Source organism: Netta rufina, assembly GCF_964035555.1.
Source record: "Netta rufina genome assembly, chromosome: Z".
NCBI lineage: Eukaryota > Metazoa > Chordata > Aves > Anseriformes > Anatidae > Netta > Netta rufina.
In genome coordinates this window covers 56,421,613-56,439,604 of record NC_140126.1, presented here as the reverse complement: position 1 = coordinate 56,439,604, position 17,992 = coordinate 56,421,613, and the positions used below count along the sequence as shown (strand labels likewise).

The 17,992-nt window shown below is 33.9% G+C and overlaps 1 protein-coding gene across 1 annotated transcript in view; it reads right to left on the bottom strand.

Annotated features, from left to right (window-relative positions):
• MAN2A1 (mannosidase alpha class 2A member 1) overlaps positions 1-17,992 on the bottom strand; it is a gene marked incomplete at its 5' end in the record, with an annotated part of 128,091 nt that overhangs the window by 69,496 nt on the left and 40,603 nt on the right. The window contains 3 exons of the mRNA XM_084304915.1: positions 740-925; positions 10,178-10,380; positions 13,602-13,779. Of these exons, the coding sequence (XP_084161041.1) occupies positions 740-925; positions 10,178-10,380; positions 13,602-13,779 (567 nt within the window). The remainder of the gene's footprint in view (positions 1-739; positions 926-10,177; positions 10,381-13,601; positions 13,780-17,992) is intronic.

Here is a 17,992-nt window from a genome sequence, read left to right as displayed (position 1 = left end):
AGCAGGATTAGAGAAACCATAAGAAACACACAAATAATTAAATTAATTGTGTACCGGCACTTCCATTGTTTCAACTGATGCAAGGTTTAAAAATTCAACACACACAGATGTGTAAATTTAAAGTAAAGGGTTTTCTTCACTTTACAAATACTCTCTCACAATTAAGTGCATTGTACATGCTTATATCTCTTTTAGTCTATGATTTTAAAAAATAACAAATTTATTGAATTTAAAAATACTCCGCATGAATGTAATAGGTTAAACAGAAAAGTAGTTCAAAAACATTTTAAATAATAATCTATTCAAAGCCATGCTCTACCATCAACAGTCAATCACCCACCTCAGTTAATCAAATTCTCTAATACTTAACATTCCAATACGTAACCATTTTCTGAACTACGATATAATAAATGTATATGTCTAAAAATGGGCATATATCATACACTTTTTTTCCCCCAAATTCCACAAAGTAGCTTACAGAACATTTTGCCAGTACTGAGAAAGCAAATACCTACCAGATATAAGAGGAATAAACAAAAACATACCAATTCAGTATACGATTGGAAACATTCAAAAGATTTTCCATGTTGAGAAAGAGAACATTATAGAAGGTACAGGATTTTCCAAGCTCTACTATGAGATATTACCATATAATACAATGAAGAAACTACAGTAACCAATAATACTGCAGTTTTAGTACTGAATATTTTGCTAGTGTGCATCTGTTTGAAATAATTACCTAGTGCCATAATCCACAACTACCCAATCTTTTGCTGTTCCTGTAATAGCATCATGATGCTGGAAGAGTCCAAGGTTCCTTCTAGCTTCTGTCAGCAATTTATAGTTATCTACTGAAGGAAATACACTCATCTTCTCAGATTTACCGGACTGTACCAAAGCCAAGTAGTACAGGATCTCAGCTGTCCTGGAAGAATAAAGAAAAATCAAATATTTTTAATAGGTTTAAAAAGCAAAATGCAACACACGTTTTATCTGATGAATAAATTTATGTTTTCTCCAATCTTTCAACATATCTGGTTCTTTAAATGAGTTATTTAAATGTTCATCTTGTATTTTTTAACCTGTTGCTAGCTTCAAACAGTTAAAAATCCCTACTGCACTTCATCAACTTCTAGTTTTATACCTTGTAAGCTTCCTGGAAGGTTTTTCAGTAATGGAAAATAGAGCTATAAAACAAAAATACGCCAGTACAAAATGCTATATTATTTTCAGAAATGTGTAAAGTATAAAAATTAGATCTTAAAGCAATGCAGTAAAATAGAATGTCTTACAGGAGACATACAATTTCCATTTTACAAATCAACTTTTAAATAAATATTATCTTTAATACATAAATCCACAAATTCTATGTAATTTTGTAAATAACTTTATTGTATAAATATAATATGCAGTCTGTAAATACCTACATAGAAGTAGGTTTTCTATATACCTTTTTTACTGTAAGCAGAATAAATTCTTCAAAAGACTTATGTGGTTCATCCACAGTAAACATTCACCTGATAGGTAAGATCTCTGTATACAAAAAGTTTATTTTACAACAACATCAGTAACTATAATTACTAGTCTTCAGAATATCAAACAAATACCCATTAAAAAAAATCTTAGATACCACCAGTTAAATTTTTTCCTATATACTTTTCCTAAAATGTTAGGATTCTGTTTTTAAACATTAAGTGTTTGAAATTCCTTTTCAAACTTTGAGGTTAATGAAGGTTTCTCATAGTTTAAGGAAACCAAGAAGTTATGGATTAATGTTATAAAAAGCAAAGAAAACAAAATAACACATTCTTGAAACAAATGTAAAACAAACTAACTAATATGGAAATTTTTTTAAAAAATGTGGTAAATACCATAACTTCTATATTTACCCAAGTTATCAATCAGTGTATGTGTTGAAGTTTAAATTAGGTATTAAAACACATAGGAAACTCAGTCGCGAGTTCTCAGCACAAGAATGCTGATCTGTTAGAGCGGGTCCACAGGAGGGCCACGAAGATGATCAGAGGGCTGGAGCACCTCTCCTGCATAGAAAGGCTGAGAGAGCTGGGGGTGTTCAGCCTGGAGAAGAGAAGGGTCCAAGGTGACCCCATTGCAGCCTTTTAGTACTTGAAGGAAACTTATAAAAAAGATGGAGAGCGACTCTTTGTTCAATCAGGTAATGACAGGACAAGGGGGAGTGGTTATAAACTAAAAGAGGGGTGATTAGAAGTTAGGAAGAAATTCTTCACTCAGAGAGTGGTGAGGCACTGGCACAGGTTGCCCAGAGAAGCTGTGGATTCCCCATGCCTGGAAGTGTTCAAGGCCAGGCAGAATGGGGCTTTGAGCCCTACTTTGCTCTAGTGGGTGGCATCCCTGTCTATGGCAGAAGGGTTGGATCTAGGTCATCTTCCAAGGTCCCTTCCAACACAGGCTATTCTATAATTCTATCATTCTCAGGTTGTGCATTGTTATCAATTGCTAACATGAAAAATGCCTTTGGATGCAGTTTGGTCTCTGTTTTTACACATTGTACATATGAGAACTACGTAAAAACCTCAAGTGGCATGTGGCAAGTCATTTTATAGGAATAAATTCTATAAATGAAGGATGAAAGAGAAAGTTTACTTCAAATAACCACCACTGAACACTATCAAACAAAATTGAAAGACAATAGCCCTGTTCATTGTCATATTATCAGTATTTGAGGAAAAGGATGAGATCCTGATCTCGCAGATAAGATAGCTGTTGAAAAAGTTACATGTAAACTCAAACTCCTGCATTATAAATTACATTTCCTTTAATTTCAGTACTAGTGAGCAAGCTTAACAGCTGTGATCTCAATGCTGTTTAGTGTAATTTCCTACATCTATGCATTCCTTTCACTTCATCCTAGTACAACTTAACATGAAAAGAAAACACATATGATGTAGATAGAGAGGCATTAGATGCACACTCATCAAGTGGATAAACCCTATCTGAAAGCTTTACTTTTTTTTTTTTTAATGGATTTAGCCACTAAATATTGACTCAACTGTAGCTATTAGAGAATTATATGTAGAATTAGAGAACACTAAAAACTTTAGACTTCCCTGACATTTTGCCTCCATATTTGGAAGAAAAAAAAAAAAAAAAGAAAAAGAAAAAAGAAATTCACTATTTATAAACAAAGTCACAACTTTAAAACCAAAAGAAGTTTTAAAATTAAAATGAAGCTGTGCAGTAAATATGGACATAGTTCCGTTTCAGCAAAATCTGAAGCACTTAAGTTCATCCACCTCTTCCACACAGCCTCAAAAACTGAAGGAAGTTCCATTTCTAACACATGCTTTTCACATATGGTACTGATAAAATGTGCATAGCCTTTTCTTTAGGAGCTGTGTTCCAAAATGAACATCAAATATTTGGGATCTAATGAATAACGGTCTCTTAGATGCAGACTTTTCCTGTCAAGTCTCAATATTATTATAAATGTTAAAATAGTTTAAGAAGAAAGAAGAAATATTTTAAGTCAAAGAACAAAGACACCCAGAAATAAAATGAGAAGAAATACTATATTAGAGAACAGTAACTTATGAGCAAGAGTTTACTTCTCTCAGATATTTCCACATATAAAGCTGTATAAAGTCTTGGTATTTCTCACCTCAATTTCAAACCACAGCACATTAGAAGCATGCCTAAAGCAGTTACCTACAAATTATCCAGTTTGTTGTAATTTCTCCTTGTACCTCTAACTTGACAAGACACTGCAAATAGACCAAAATTGCTTCACTAATTTCTCAAAAACTATATCATGTTATATTTAGGTAACTTATATAAATAATTTTACAAAGAGTTTCTGAACTCTTAAGATGTGTCCTGTTTTACCTATCTGTACGGATAAAAGCATGACCAAGCTCCAGCACACACACATGCCCTGAACCTGAATTATTTCAACAATCTTTTTTGTGGACTTCAAACAATTTTGCACATATTACATCTCTAATGAATGAAACTGTAGAATGCCTTCCTAACTTGCCCCCAGCTATGTTGTTGCTTTTTGAATCTTTCTGTTAATACATTAAATAAAGTTCTGGGCACTGCTATCACCACCCTGCATAAACTATTTCAACCTGTATTTTAATATAGGTTGAAATAGCCTTAAAATTAAAATAATCAATCTGTCTAAAATAATTAACAATAACAATCTCCATTATGCAATTCTTAAACTTTCATGCACTTTCACTAATGCACAAAGCCAAAACCTTTCAAAACAGGAGAAAAAAAAAGAAACAAAGTATCTTCATAGGCAGTCATCATAGAGGTCGGTCCTGAAGCTGTATGCTGCACCACAATTTCATGGATATTGAGTACCAGTGGAGTACTCTTTAGTCCTGGTACTCCTAGCAAACCTAAAATTTTCCACCCGTGGCAAATGAGGGGTGAACCTGGAATGGGAGATAGCTATTTGTTCTTCTACATCTATATAGATAGGTATTTTCCATTCCTGTTTCATTTCTCTACGTGCACAATCATATTCACACTATACAGACAGACAGAAGAGCTCTTACAACGGAAATTTAACCAAGAAGCTTGGAGGAAAAGGCTTATTAGTGAAATATGATCAGAATATATTTCTTATTATTTTAAAGAAAAAAAAAATAAAAAAAAGACAAACTCAAATTCTGCTCTTTACTTAGCTAATATGCTGTATTCGAAGCTTCTCCAGGCCTCTGACACCAAACTTTTCAGAAAGACATATATTAAACTGGCAAGAACTCATTTATACATCTTGTTCTTAAATGTCATTCACAGATGCTATTAAAGGATGAAAGCCTTTGCAGGTACAATATTAGTAACGTGCTTTGATTTAATTTAAAAGAAATAGGGTTTGGTTTTCTCCCAGAGACTCACATATAAATCTAGCAACTTTTTCAGATATTGAAGTTAACTGACACTCTTACATGAATGAATATTTTAACAGTGTAAAGACAAAATTGTAAACACCACAAATAAACTTGAAAGCCATCCACATGAAATTTTCTGCAACATAACTAATGAAACACACAAAGATGAGAATAAAGTAAGTATAATATCTAAAACGTTTGAGAAAATTTGGCAAAGCTAAAATAAAATTTAATTCTTGGTCTGCAGTCAATGAAAGCAAAAAAAAATAATAATAAAAAAACAACAACAAAATGAACCACCACCACCAAAAACAGGAAATAGGAAATTTAGAGTATGAGGACATTGTCCGTCCTGTTTTCCATACATCTTGTCTTCTCCACCATCAGATTTTAAAAAGGCCATGTTTTCATGGATGATCAAAGATTCTTAAGATAATTACATCTGTCTCATTAGCTTTTTTATTATTCATAATGTTAGTAAAGTAATCAAAAAATAAAGTGGATCTAAGAAAATCACCTTTTGGTGATGCTTGGTACTCCATTTGTAAAGGTTTGGGTTTTTTTGAATGAATAGCTGCCACTTACCAATCACTGTTAGCCTTACAAATGCTTTCTTTTACTCTAAGGGTCTAACATCCTTGTTTTTGTACAGAAAGTAAGCATAATGCTTCTAACATTCCAAATTAACATCTCAAACATTCTGATTAGATTTCCAAAAAAGGTTTTAACAGGGTTTTCTTTTAGCACACACCCATGAAAAGATATATATTCTATATAAAATACACTTAAAATTAGATGTTACATGTTTTCTTCTGGGTTTATGCATTATTTGACCATATAAACTGTCAAACACACAAACAGGTTTGTTCTATCTGCCAGAACTGAATTTGCATAGATATTTTCATAGCTCTAATACAAAAATTAAGTATTTAATTCAAGATCACAATTTCACCTGCGTTATGCCACCTGAATATATTTATAGAATAAGTAATACCTTTTCTGTTTTGATTTCCTAAATTTTCAGTAAACACAGTATGCTATTAGACATTTCTGTAAATGACTAGCTTCAACATATTTTACAATCTGTACATGTTCAATATCTCCAATTTCAGAAGTTGAATTGTTTTAAATTTTGCTAAAATTTGAATTTTACAGAAAACTACATCCAGCATACAAAAAAAGAAATCAGAGTGAAAGTCTTAATACAGCACACTTTAACAATCAGCCACCTGTTCATTTCAGCACCCATTCTAGAAATTCAATTTTGTGGCATACTACAGAGCACTATGAAATGTTGAGCAAGGTTAGCAGCATATTTTTTAAACAAGCTCTGCTGAGCATAACGAATAGTAAAGCTGCTGTTTAGAACTACTCTGAAAAACCTAAAATAATGATCTGAAAAGTACAGATGGGAGAAGAAAACGAGGTCAGAATCTCAAGTCTTTAGTTTTCACAAAGCAATAAAGTCAACATCTGTAAGACATGTTCCAGATCTTTTTTTTTTTTTTTTTTTTTAACAGTAGAATGAAATTAAGGTAAGTATTCAAACTGATACCAACCAATCTGAGTAACATTTTTAAGCTCTTTTCAAAGAAGGCCACAGACTCACCAAGCAACTGTTTCTCTCAAAAAATTGTCAGCCCTACAGACATTTAGCCACAAATAAAATATCAGTCTTTTTTCTTCACATACAAAAAAGAACAGGTCAAAGGTCTTATACTGTCCAGTGCAAAAGTTCAATTCACACCATGAACCCTCTTCAATTTATCTAGTAATAACAAGTGAACTAACAAACATCTTGTTAACTCAACAGCTTTTGACCACAGGTTCCAGTAATAAACTAGTTAATCCTTTCTGTAAAGCCTTCCTTATGAAACACAACTCCCCCTTCATATTGAGTCAGATTTCAAAGCAACATTACTCAGAGAACAAAACACTGCTTCCAGGAAGGGTCAGAATGTAAAAGGGACTATAATGTGGGTCTGATAGTGACTGATAATCTCATACCACTACAGAAAGAAAAATAACAATGGCTGGTAAGATCACTACAAGAAAAGCAAACTGGCATATATCTTTGTAGCCCTACCTCTAGAGATAATAAATTTTAGCTTTAAGTTAAAGCAATTCCCATAAGGTAAAGTACTAGCAGAGTACAAAAATATCATTAGTTGACATAAAATACTACAATACCAAGCTTTTGTGGATCCAAAAACGCAACCATGGAGTTAAGCAAATAAGAATTAAACATAAAAATGAAAGTCCTGGAGCATATAAATATTTCAGATCACTCACTAAAGAAAGATTACTATTATTTAATTTATATTGGGATTGAGTAAAACATGTGAACACTGACAAAACAGAAAATTAATTTGCGTTTCTATGACACTTGTAATTGCTATCAATGGAGATCTAATCCAATTCACAGCTGCTTTCAAAACACCCTGTCAAATAGTGAAATTATTAATAAAAACAACTTTTGTTATTTGCTGAGAATTTGGCTGCAAACATGTGGCAACATACAAAGATATGTTTATCCAACTCAGACTGGCATTTAAAAACTAATCTTGCAAAAAATTAAGTTCACAGTAAGATATAAATTCCCATTAAGAGCTGTATCAAGCTGCAATTTTGCTACATTGTTGGCAATATTTGAATTTTGCAGACCTCAATACAAACTTGTATTTTTTCCTGAACAGATATAACTAGGTAAAGATAAACAGTAAATTTAAAATGGGACCAAGAAGAGCTTTTTGTTTTATACATTTTAAGCTCGGACTTTAAACCAGCTGTCAGCAGTCTCCAAAGTGGGGTGCATGCACCTCAAAGGATGTGCAAAATGATCCACTGGGGTGCAAGAATATTTTCTACCATTAATAAATATTTTACTTGATAATAGATAATATTAATAATTTATTAATATTATCCTGAGAGAGGTGTCGGTCTCAGCTCCCTACTGAGAGGACACAATGGGAAGAGCACAAAGCTACACCAAGAGAGGTTCAGACTGGATATTAAGGAAAAATATCTTTACTGTGAGGGTGGTCAAACACTGGAACAGGCTTCCTGAAGAGGTGTTTGATGCCCTGTGCCTGTCAGTATTCAAGAAGCATTTCAGTATCGACTTGAATAATATACTCTTAACTTTTTGGTTAGCCATGAAGCAGACAGACAATTGGAACTGATATCTTTAGGTTCCTTCCAACTCAATTATTCTATAATTATTAATGAACAAATTTATATTGCGGGTGCCTGGTCACAAGTTTTTTTTTGTTTTTTTTTGTTTTTTTTTTTACTGACAGGATGGAAAACGTTTGAAGACCTCTGCTATCCCTGATCATCCCATTCTGCTAAAAAACACTGCTGTTTTTGAGACCTCAACTCTCAATTTCAATTTGCCTCTCATTTTATTTATTAAATAAAATATAGCAATAACGTTACAATAAAACTAAGACTTTAAAACATTCTTGTATCACCTGTACAAATATAAAGGTTAAAAAAATCCAAGATAAATAAAGCATAAAAATAAATCTAGTTATACAGTGCATACTCTTTGCAAGCACACCATATCCTACTAAAATTGTTTTGACTCCAAGTCCAAATACCATTCCTTAGATTTCAGCAACACTGTCTCAGATTTGTGTCAGATAAAAAGGTATCTTTTCAATGAGATTTAAAACCTAGTGAAAAAAATGCATGCAAGATATTCTGAAAAGCAGCATGTACAGAATGAAAGGCTCACACATCGAGAAGAGCAACATTCAGACCAACTGGTGAACAAGCAGACCACACTAGATAACACAGGCAATAAGAAGAAACCACTAAGCCAATACTGAAAACATTTCAATATCAAGACAATACGAAACACAAAAACACAGCATCATTTTAATAAGCTTTAGGCATATGCACTGATCATTTTCCAAAACCAAAACACTACAGAAGTCATTTCTCTATCTTTACTACAGTATTTTTACATTCTTCTGCTGAAGGGAATTTGTCATTCCTCCTAACTTTGGTCTTGTTTTTCTTTTTGCAGACTCTTTGGGTTCCTTCCTCCCTGCTTAGAAACTTGTGAAGCTTCTTTTCTCCTTACTACTCACTGCAATACATTCAAAGTTTTTGTTACATCGTCTCTTCCTAAACACCTTTTTCAGTCTCAGGCCCTCACTTTTACATTTCTTAGTCTTCCCATTGTTCCCATTTCTTCTTAACTAATTTTCTTGATTTCCCTCAGGTCACTTACTCTGTAATCTTATGAGTTCAGAGAGAAGACTAAAAAAGCCACTTTAATTACAAGAAAAACAGACATTACAGACCATGGAGAAGCTGCATTCCAAGTTTGCACAGCCTCCACTGCCAAAGTAAAGACTTGATTCCTCAGAAGGAGGAAGAAAACACAAATACTTTTTTTTTTTTTTTTTTTTTTTTTTTAAGGACAGCTTAGCATTATGCAGTTTTTCTCTAGCCCAAAAGGGTCTGAACTGAAAATAGAAGCAGCACAGGAGGCAGGATCTGTGCTTCAGAAGGTCCTTCCACAAGACAAAATATATCCTTTGCCTTTGAGGTTTCCTTTGAACAATAATCTTTTGGAAATAGAATTCCCAACTTTGAGAACAGGTGAGAAATCCAAATTTCACATCCCATGCACCTGTCCAAAGTATCTTTCTGAAGCCTTAAAATACAATTGAGTCTTTTTGCAGTGTATCCTATCTACCGCTCCCACAAAGGAGAACCATTTAATTACTGTTACCAAAATTCAGCAATAATTTTTTTCTTAAAAAAAGATGCAAACACTTTTCAGGTCAGTCCTCACAGTCTGAGGTCACACAATGTTCCTGGCTACTTCTAAACTGCCTCTGACCCTTGCAGAACTCTGAGACCAAAAAATGATCTGATTGTAACCCAAATCCAACACCAATCCACATCCAACATCCAATCCAAATAAAAGACATGCTACCTGCTATTTTTCATGGATTCAGGACTTGCTGGTAACTTGAAATACCTTAGAACAACTTATTTGCTTGAATGGAAAAATATAATTTATATATATATTATATATAAATATAATATATATATATAGAATATATATTTCTGTGTATTTATTACAATTTTAGGTACATTGCTAATCTTCATAACTATAGAACTGCAGTTGGAAGCTATTAGACTACCTTTATTGTAAGTAAACTTAAAATATACTTATCAAATTAAGTTTCCATCCTTCCAATATATTTTTTCATATATTCATCTCCCCATGTGTTATGACATACGTTATCCATTTGCTGGAGAGTAGTATTTACCGTAAATAGGATTCTAGGACTCTATCCAGTCGTTTATAGAAGGGTCGCGATGTAAAGTATCCACTCCAGTAATGATGATCTCTGTCTGCATAGGTGAAGAAGTCTCCACTTACAACAGGGAAAAGTGAACTGCTGCTCTTTTCACCCAAATCGCTTTCTTTGCGCAGAGCTTCAAAGTAATCTGATAAAGTTCCAAACTGTGCCTGAAAGAAAAATTAAAATTACTATGACATAGTTAAGACATCAGAAGAGAATTAGCATCCTTGCTTTCATATTCAAGGAATATGCCAGTCTTCAAGCAGAATTACAACAGAAATGCAGTTTCCCTGCACAGTTTTCAGACAAAGGGAACAGTTCTTCCATAAATTCTTCATGAATTTCCAATCCAAGTGGTGTGATTTATTTTTTATTTTTTGCTTTTTAAGTATGCATCAATATCTAAAATACAAGCTAAATGTTAACAAGGAGCAGAAGCATCCTTTTGTGTCTTATGACTAAGTCTAATACATGTGCAAAGTAATAGCTCAGTATTACTTAATTAGAGGTCTGGACTAAATAAGTAACAATCTAATTCAACAAGAACATAGCTGTCTCAATCTTGCTTTTTCAAAATTAACACTATTGTGTTCCAGAATCTACAATATATGTTTAACCCATGATGACTCCTGATCAGAATATAAAAAAATAAAAATTAGCCTTTTAATAGCTTTTTTTTTTTTAAATCTACATTCAAATAAATTGTCGTTTATTAATATGTAACATAACAGAGGGGCATAAAAAATAATTATATTTTTTTATTAATTATAAAATCAATATTAAAAATGTTCAGAAAAAAATAATGCAATAACGTTAGCCCTTTACAGGGTACTTCAAAAGACTGTACCTTCAAACTTAAGGGGCACAAAAATTGAATAAAGGGAGCAGAAGGAAGTGATGTCAATGTTGTCAGCATTAAGAGATATTGTCAAAGCACCTAAGGAAGGCAAACTGGATTTTGGTAGTGGAAAAACAATTAGTAAAGTAAGAATAGCACTGTGCAGAAGACCATGTTACCACAAGCATCCTTAAAATAAACTTTTCAAATTAAAACTTGTAGTTATCATTAAGTTATGGAATGTCCATGCATTTTAGTTTCAACAACAAGCATACAAACTAGCATGCTACCATTTACAATAACAAAAACAAGCTTTTGAGAACATTTTTTTAAAATTCAGTTCCTTTGACTTGAAGTAACAGGAACTTAACTCTGAAAATAAAGATGTCCTATTTCAGCATTTGGTATTCACTTTTCAAAATTATTCAGAAGAAGCAAGTATCTGTTAGGTGGACAGAATGTGGTAACTTCCCAGTGCAAATGGCAGTAAAGCAAAGAAGATGACATCACCACAGAAATCCAAGTATTAGTGATCCTTGCCTTAGCAGTCACTTCCCGGAAACCTGTCCCTCACTTTCATATACCCATACATAGTTCTGAAGAAAAATGAACAGACCAAGAGAAATCCCAAATCTGCATGGTGGGTTACACCAGAAAAAGGAAGCCTCACTGGAGGAACCAGCAAAGTTGAAGAAAATTTAAATTCATGTCAGGTGAGTGAAAAAACGGTGAAATAACCTGGAAGAGTCCTCTACTGGCATATTAAAAGTCTCTGTTTAATAGATCTCCATTAGAGGTTAAGCTACCTGAAAAGCTAAATAGTTCTTACTATTACTATGGTACTTGTATTGTACGTATTACTACTGATTATTATCCAGCATATAATCTTTGGACCGTTAAATAGCTGGTAGCATGAGGATCTCAATGCTACAGACATATTGTACTGGGTCTGGCTGGGATGTTAACTTTCCCTGCAGCAGCCCGTACAGTGCTGTGCTCTGCACTTGTAGCTGGAACAGCAGTAGTATCACACCAGTGTTGTGTCTCCTGCTGAGCAGTGCTGGCACAGCATCGGGCCTCTCTCTAACCCTCCTAGGGGGTGGGCAAAAAGTGAGAAGAGAAACATCACCAGGGCAGCTGACCTAAACCAGCCAAAGGGATATTCCATACCATATGGTGTCTCATCCAGCAATAAAAGGTGGAAACATGAAGAAGAGGGGAGGGGTGGGCTCTTGTGAAAACATTGGTTCTCCTACCGAACACCAGCTATGTGCGTTGAGGCCCTGCTTCAAGGACGTGGTCAATCATCGCTCATTTGTGGGAAGTAGAGAGCAATTTCTTTCCTCTGCACTTCCACATAGCCTTCATTTATTTTATTTGTTTGTTTTCCTCCCTTCTTTTTATTTTCCCTTTCCCCCTCCCTTTTCCCCTTTCCCTTTTTATTTCCCTTTAGTTAAATTGTTTAGTTCATAATAATCTTTATTTAATTATTATTATTATTTCCCTTTAATTAAATTATCCTTATCTCAGTCGCTGAGTTGTTCTTTGCTTTACTTCTCCCCCTCCTCATCTAAAAAGAGGGGGAGTGAGAGAGCAGTTGTGGGGTTTAACTGCCCAGCACGGTAAAACCACCACACATATCCACTACATAAACATCTCAAATTTGACTGAAAGGGTAAATAAGATTAGAGAGGCAGAGTAGACAGTCCTCTAGGTAGTCAATCATTTTCTCTGTTCATTTGTATATTATATTCCTGGACATTTTCTTCACAACGAATGTCCTAAAAACAAACCAGGATTATTTAGAGCAGTTGGGTAGTTAGATATGGCAAGCAGTTATGTGAAAATGATCATCCGTTTGCTTCTTAAGACCAAGACAAAACAGGAAACTATCCTAGACAACAAAGCTCGTAAGGAATAACTGTGAACTCTTTACGTAGAACCTTTACGTAATCAAGGTTCTTAGAAAGTTGATCTTGACCTCTTAATTGCCTGTGAAATTAAACTCCACTAACGAAACTGCAGCACAAGGTGAAATTTCTGCTGCTAAGCTCGTACTGCCAAGCGTAAATGACACCTGTTTCAAAAACTAAAATAAAATAAGAATAATAAGGAAAAAAAACACTACCTACACAAACAAGGAGACAGGCTGTAATGCCTGATACGCTAGATGCATACTTCTAGAACTTTCCTTATGTTCTGATACTAAAAACAATAATTTTAAATAAACTTTTAAATAAAAACAAACCCTGTTAGTTTTAAAGAACAAAGCCTGAAGCCTGTGGGAAAAAAAAAAATACTAGTAAATAAATCAAACCTGAAAAACTGCTCTCTAAAATAATCTAGTTTGGATATTATTTATAGGTTTCAAGCAGACAATACCAATTTTGCTTTGGAGGGAGAGGAAATGTTAAAGCTAAAAAAAAAAAATCTGTCTAAACAAACTAACTTCTATTACATACTAGTTAACTAAATCTCCACCAAAATAAAAGTAATTTAAAAATATTAATAAATACTGTTTTCTCCACAATCCATAAAAAATGCATTTACCTTAACATGCAATTCAGGATGAGCATTCATATAATCAAACAGCTTCTGATAATTCTGGTACTGCTGATCCCATTCTGAGCTCTCAGCATAGCGGAAATCATCCCCTAGTGGAGCCAATAGAACTTTAGTACGGAAAAGCTTTGACTTCTTTCTGTATTGATCTAAAATCATCCAAGCCCTTGGAAAAACAAAACGAAACAAAACAATGCAATTCAGAAGACAGAAGAATAAAGTTCAGTATTTGAAACAATTCTTAGATATCAACTTGTACATTAGGGTAACCCTAAACAAGGCATACAAAACTTTTTGATTCATTTTGTAACAAAAAGCTGGATGCAATTCCCTCCACTGGGACACCACATTCAACCAATTGCTGCAAACATTATGCTAATTAAATCCTCCAATAAGCTTATCAAGCTCCATCTTAAACTGTAGGTCAGTCTTCATCAATTTGTTCCTGTGCCAAAACTAACCTTCAGTTTAAATTATGTTTACCTGTTTTATATTTAGATAACAATCCTAATCCTCTCTAGCCTTTATTTAAAATAATAAGCAAGCTCTTCTCATCCCCTCCTGTAATTCCCTTGGACACCTTGCTTTATATCTGCATGTCCTTGACAGAAAAAAAGCCCATAAATTAATCTTCTAGGAACTCCAGCCTTGTAGAAAAAAAAATCTGGTGGAAGACCACTGCTAATAATTACTCTTCCCCCTTCAGACAACTTCTTGCCTGTCTTAAAGTCAAGCCCTCTTAACCTTGAAAAGAAAAAAAAAAAAAAAAAAAAAAAACAAACAAACAAACCAAAAAAATGAAGCGTAGAAAAGTCATTGAAATTCTCCTTCAGCACCTATTCAATCTTTGGCAAGGAAAATATCAGTTCTTTCATTAAGCAGAAGATTACAAGTATTAAGAGTTATAGGTCTGAGGTCTGGGTTGCTGAAAAGATCCATTTCCCTCCCCCATCAACACAGTCCCTATCAAAATCTTCAAATGTTGATCCTCTGTAAATAAAGTTATGGGAATAATGCTAGTAAGGAGTATAAAGCATAATAATATATACGAGAAAACAGAAATACGAATGAGAAAAAGTATCAAAGAGAAAACAGCAGCAAACTCCATGTTCCAATAAGCTTTTTGTCCAGAAGTCTCAAAAGCAGTCCACTATCATTTATTTTGAATTCATACTCAAAGATATAAACACTTCTGCAAGAATCAAAACAAATTCAATATATTTGAAACCCATATTTAGTTGATCAACAGGTCAAGGTCTGTCCATTTGCTTATCAGATTTTAAAAGTATTGAGTAAACACAAGGTCTGAATGTACACTGGAGGGAGGAAGGCAGCACAAAATCTGCAGTTGAAGATCTGCAGTTCTGCTGACATTAGAATACACCCAACTGGCAGCTTTCCTCCTGCCTCTCCCCTCTGTCTATAGCATAATTTATTGCTCAGATTACCAAGTATTTATCAGTTATTTTCCACAACTTTCAACAAGATGCTGATTTTAATATAAAGTCTTCTCCACACAACCCATATACAACAACTAGTGTAACTGAAGACTTGATTCTACCTTACAAGAAGCCAGCCTAAATTTTCCATACATTCTATTCTTAGAAAGATACTTTACTTTTTTGAACCCCTTGAAGAAATAAAAAACAACAACAACAACAACAAAAACTGTTAAGAAAGGTTATAGTTAACAGGATATTTGTCTTTGCCATCTCTCCTCAAAGTCCTCCTCTAGTTGTTTTCCCTTTTCCCTCTCCCTCCCCCAAATCTACTGCAAAATTCATCAGTGTTGTTCACAGTTTCTTCAAAGTACTTTAGTCTATAGAATACTTAAGATAATTTTAGGGCAGCAGTGGGATCCTGTGAAAACAAGTTTCATATCAGTTGCAAAACACCAATGAAAAATCTGATGTATCAAGTCAGGTATATCTAGTAACATCAACAACAACAACAAATTATTTATTGTTTATTATATTAATTTATTGATAACATTTATTCATTGTTTAAAATTTAATAATAAATTATAATAATAAATGTATTGTTGTTATTATTAATGCAAAAGTTGCTCTCAATTTCTTAAATTATTATTTTATTTGAAGTAGAAGAAATTATTTCCGATGAAAGAGTCATCAGGAACACTTGGACAGAATTTGCTGAAGAAGAAAAAAATTCTGTAAAAAAACGAAACGAAACAAAACAAACACCTGAGATTCCACCATGATTCATGAATTTTGTCCCCTTAGGTAAAGGTGCATTCTGATATATGCTTATCCTACACAGCTGAATAAAAATCCAGAAACCAATTGGAAAAAAAAAGTCATGATAAACTTTTTCTATCCCTGTAATAATAGCTATACCATATCACCAGCAACTCCATTTTAATGACTTGTATTTTGCAACAAATTTGCTTTCATAAAGTTAAAAATTCTACTAATTGTTGACAGGACAAGGGGGAATGGGCGAAAGTTGCAGCAGGGGAGGTTTAGGTTGGATATTGGGAAGAATTTCTTTACTGACGGGGCTGTTAAGCATTGGAATGGGCTGCCCAGGGAAGTGGTGGAGTCACCATCCCTGAAGGTTTTTAAAAGACATTTAGATGTAGAGCTTAGGTTTATGGTTTAGTGGAGGACTGGTTTGTGTTAGGTCAGAGGTTGATCTTGGAGGTCTCTTCCAACCTAGATGATTCTGTGAAGATACATTATGCAGTTCTTAGTATTCAGAGCAATACTAACTGCGCCTTAAGTTGGAAATACTGAATATACATCAATATGGTATTAATAGAACAAGTCAGTAACAACATCAAGAGTAATTTTAATCTTTCTTTGGGAAGCCTTCAGATTATCTCTGAATGCTAAACACGTTTGAAAAATCATGAGAAACTCTTCACATCACAAGTCTTTCCTTTTAAAACAAAAATTCCAAATATTTGTTTATAACATATCAAAACCAATTTAAAAGACTGCTTTACCTCCTCCGTCAGAAGACGAACAGCAGCCATCTGTCTGTGGGAATCACAAGAGATTTTGCACCAGCGAACAGCATGTCCAAGGTGACACATTTGACAATAGGAACTGTAAAGTCATGACTACTACTTAAACCTATACAGCACATTAAGCACTAGGGCCTCACTCCTTGCTCTGTAATCTCAACTAGAAAACAAAACCATTTGGATGATTTGCAATTTGCTGTTTAGATGATTTTGTGAAGGAATTTTAATGCAGGATAATTACTTCCTAATAGGGTGCCAACCTCAAGAATTGGAAATCAAATGCAATCATGAACCACCAATGCCACATCAGCAATGTAATTCTACTCGCCAGTTGCATGTTGAGCAGTAGGACCAATCATACACAGAAAAAAGCTGAAGGGTGAAATTGTTTTTTGAACAGTAGGGGGAGAGAGAGAAAGCCCATTTTCTACTCCTCTGAAGTACAGAGCTTGCAGCATAGATTCTTTCCTATTTCCATGCATGGGAAAGACACATACACCAAAACAAGCCGTGCTTTCCCTAATAAAAACAACTCCTTTCTATAAAAGGGGGGGGGGGGGGGGGGGGAACTGTTTTGTTTTGTTTTCTTCCTGGTGTAACCAATCTCATAACACAGATACAAGTTGTTTGCTGAAAAGATAGAACTTCAGAATTCAACATAAAGATGCAGCTGAAAGACTGGTCATATGCAACAACAATCTTTATAACCTACACTGTTCTGAAGTTTAATTAAACAAGTACAGACTTTCAAATAGACTGCTGTTTCATTCCTTCCTATCAAATCACAATCAAAGTTGCAGGGCAATTAAAAATCCAACAGATACTAGTACTAAGTTTTCAATTGAATATTTCTTCAGTACATGTTTGGCCATAACAGTATTGCAATTAAATGCTATCCTACCTGAATATGTAAGATCTGTTTTACCAATTTAATTGCAACTCTAGCATTAAAAAAGGTCAGTGACCTAAACCTTGCCTCTGAATTAATGAAACGTGTATCAAATACTACTTTATTCAGATTCACATATAATAGACCTCTTGTGTTTTTCCAGTCTTAAAAAACAAACCAGAGATGTGAGACAGATTAGTGTGCTACAAATCTTTGCCTTGGAAAGCTTACGATGTAGAGAGAGATTTTTCAATTACTCCTATGTTTCTCAAATCCCTTCATCATAAGAACTGTAAAACTTGTTTTGTTACACAGGTCCAACCAGAAAACTTTTTGGTTGCCTGCAATATTCCAACTTTGTCTTTTAAAATGAGAAATATTTTTAGCATTATCCAGCAAAACAGCATTTCCTTTATTTTAATGGATTTATTGAAACCAGGCTTTAAAATTGGAAATTCCCATGTTCTTTGTAGTATATCAAACATAAATAAGCCAGGCCCA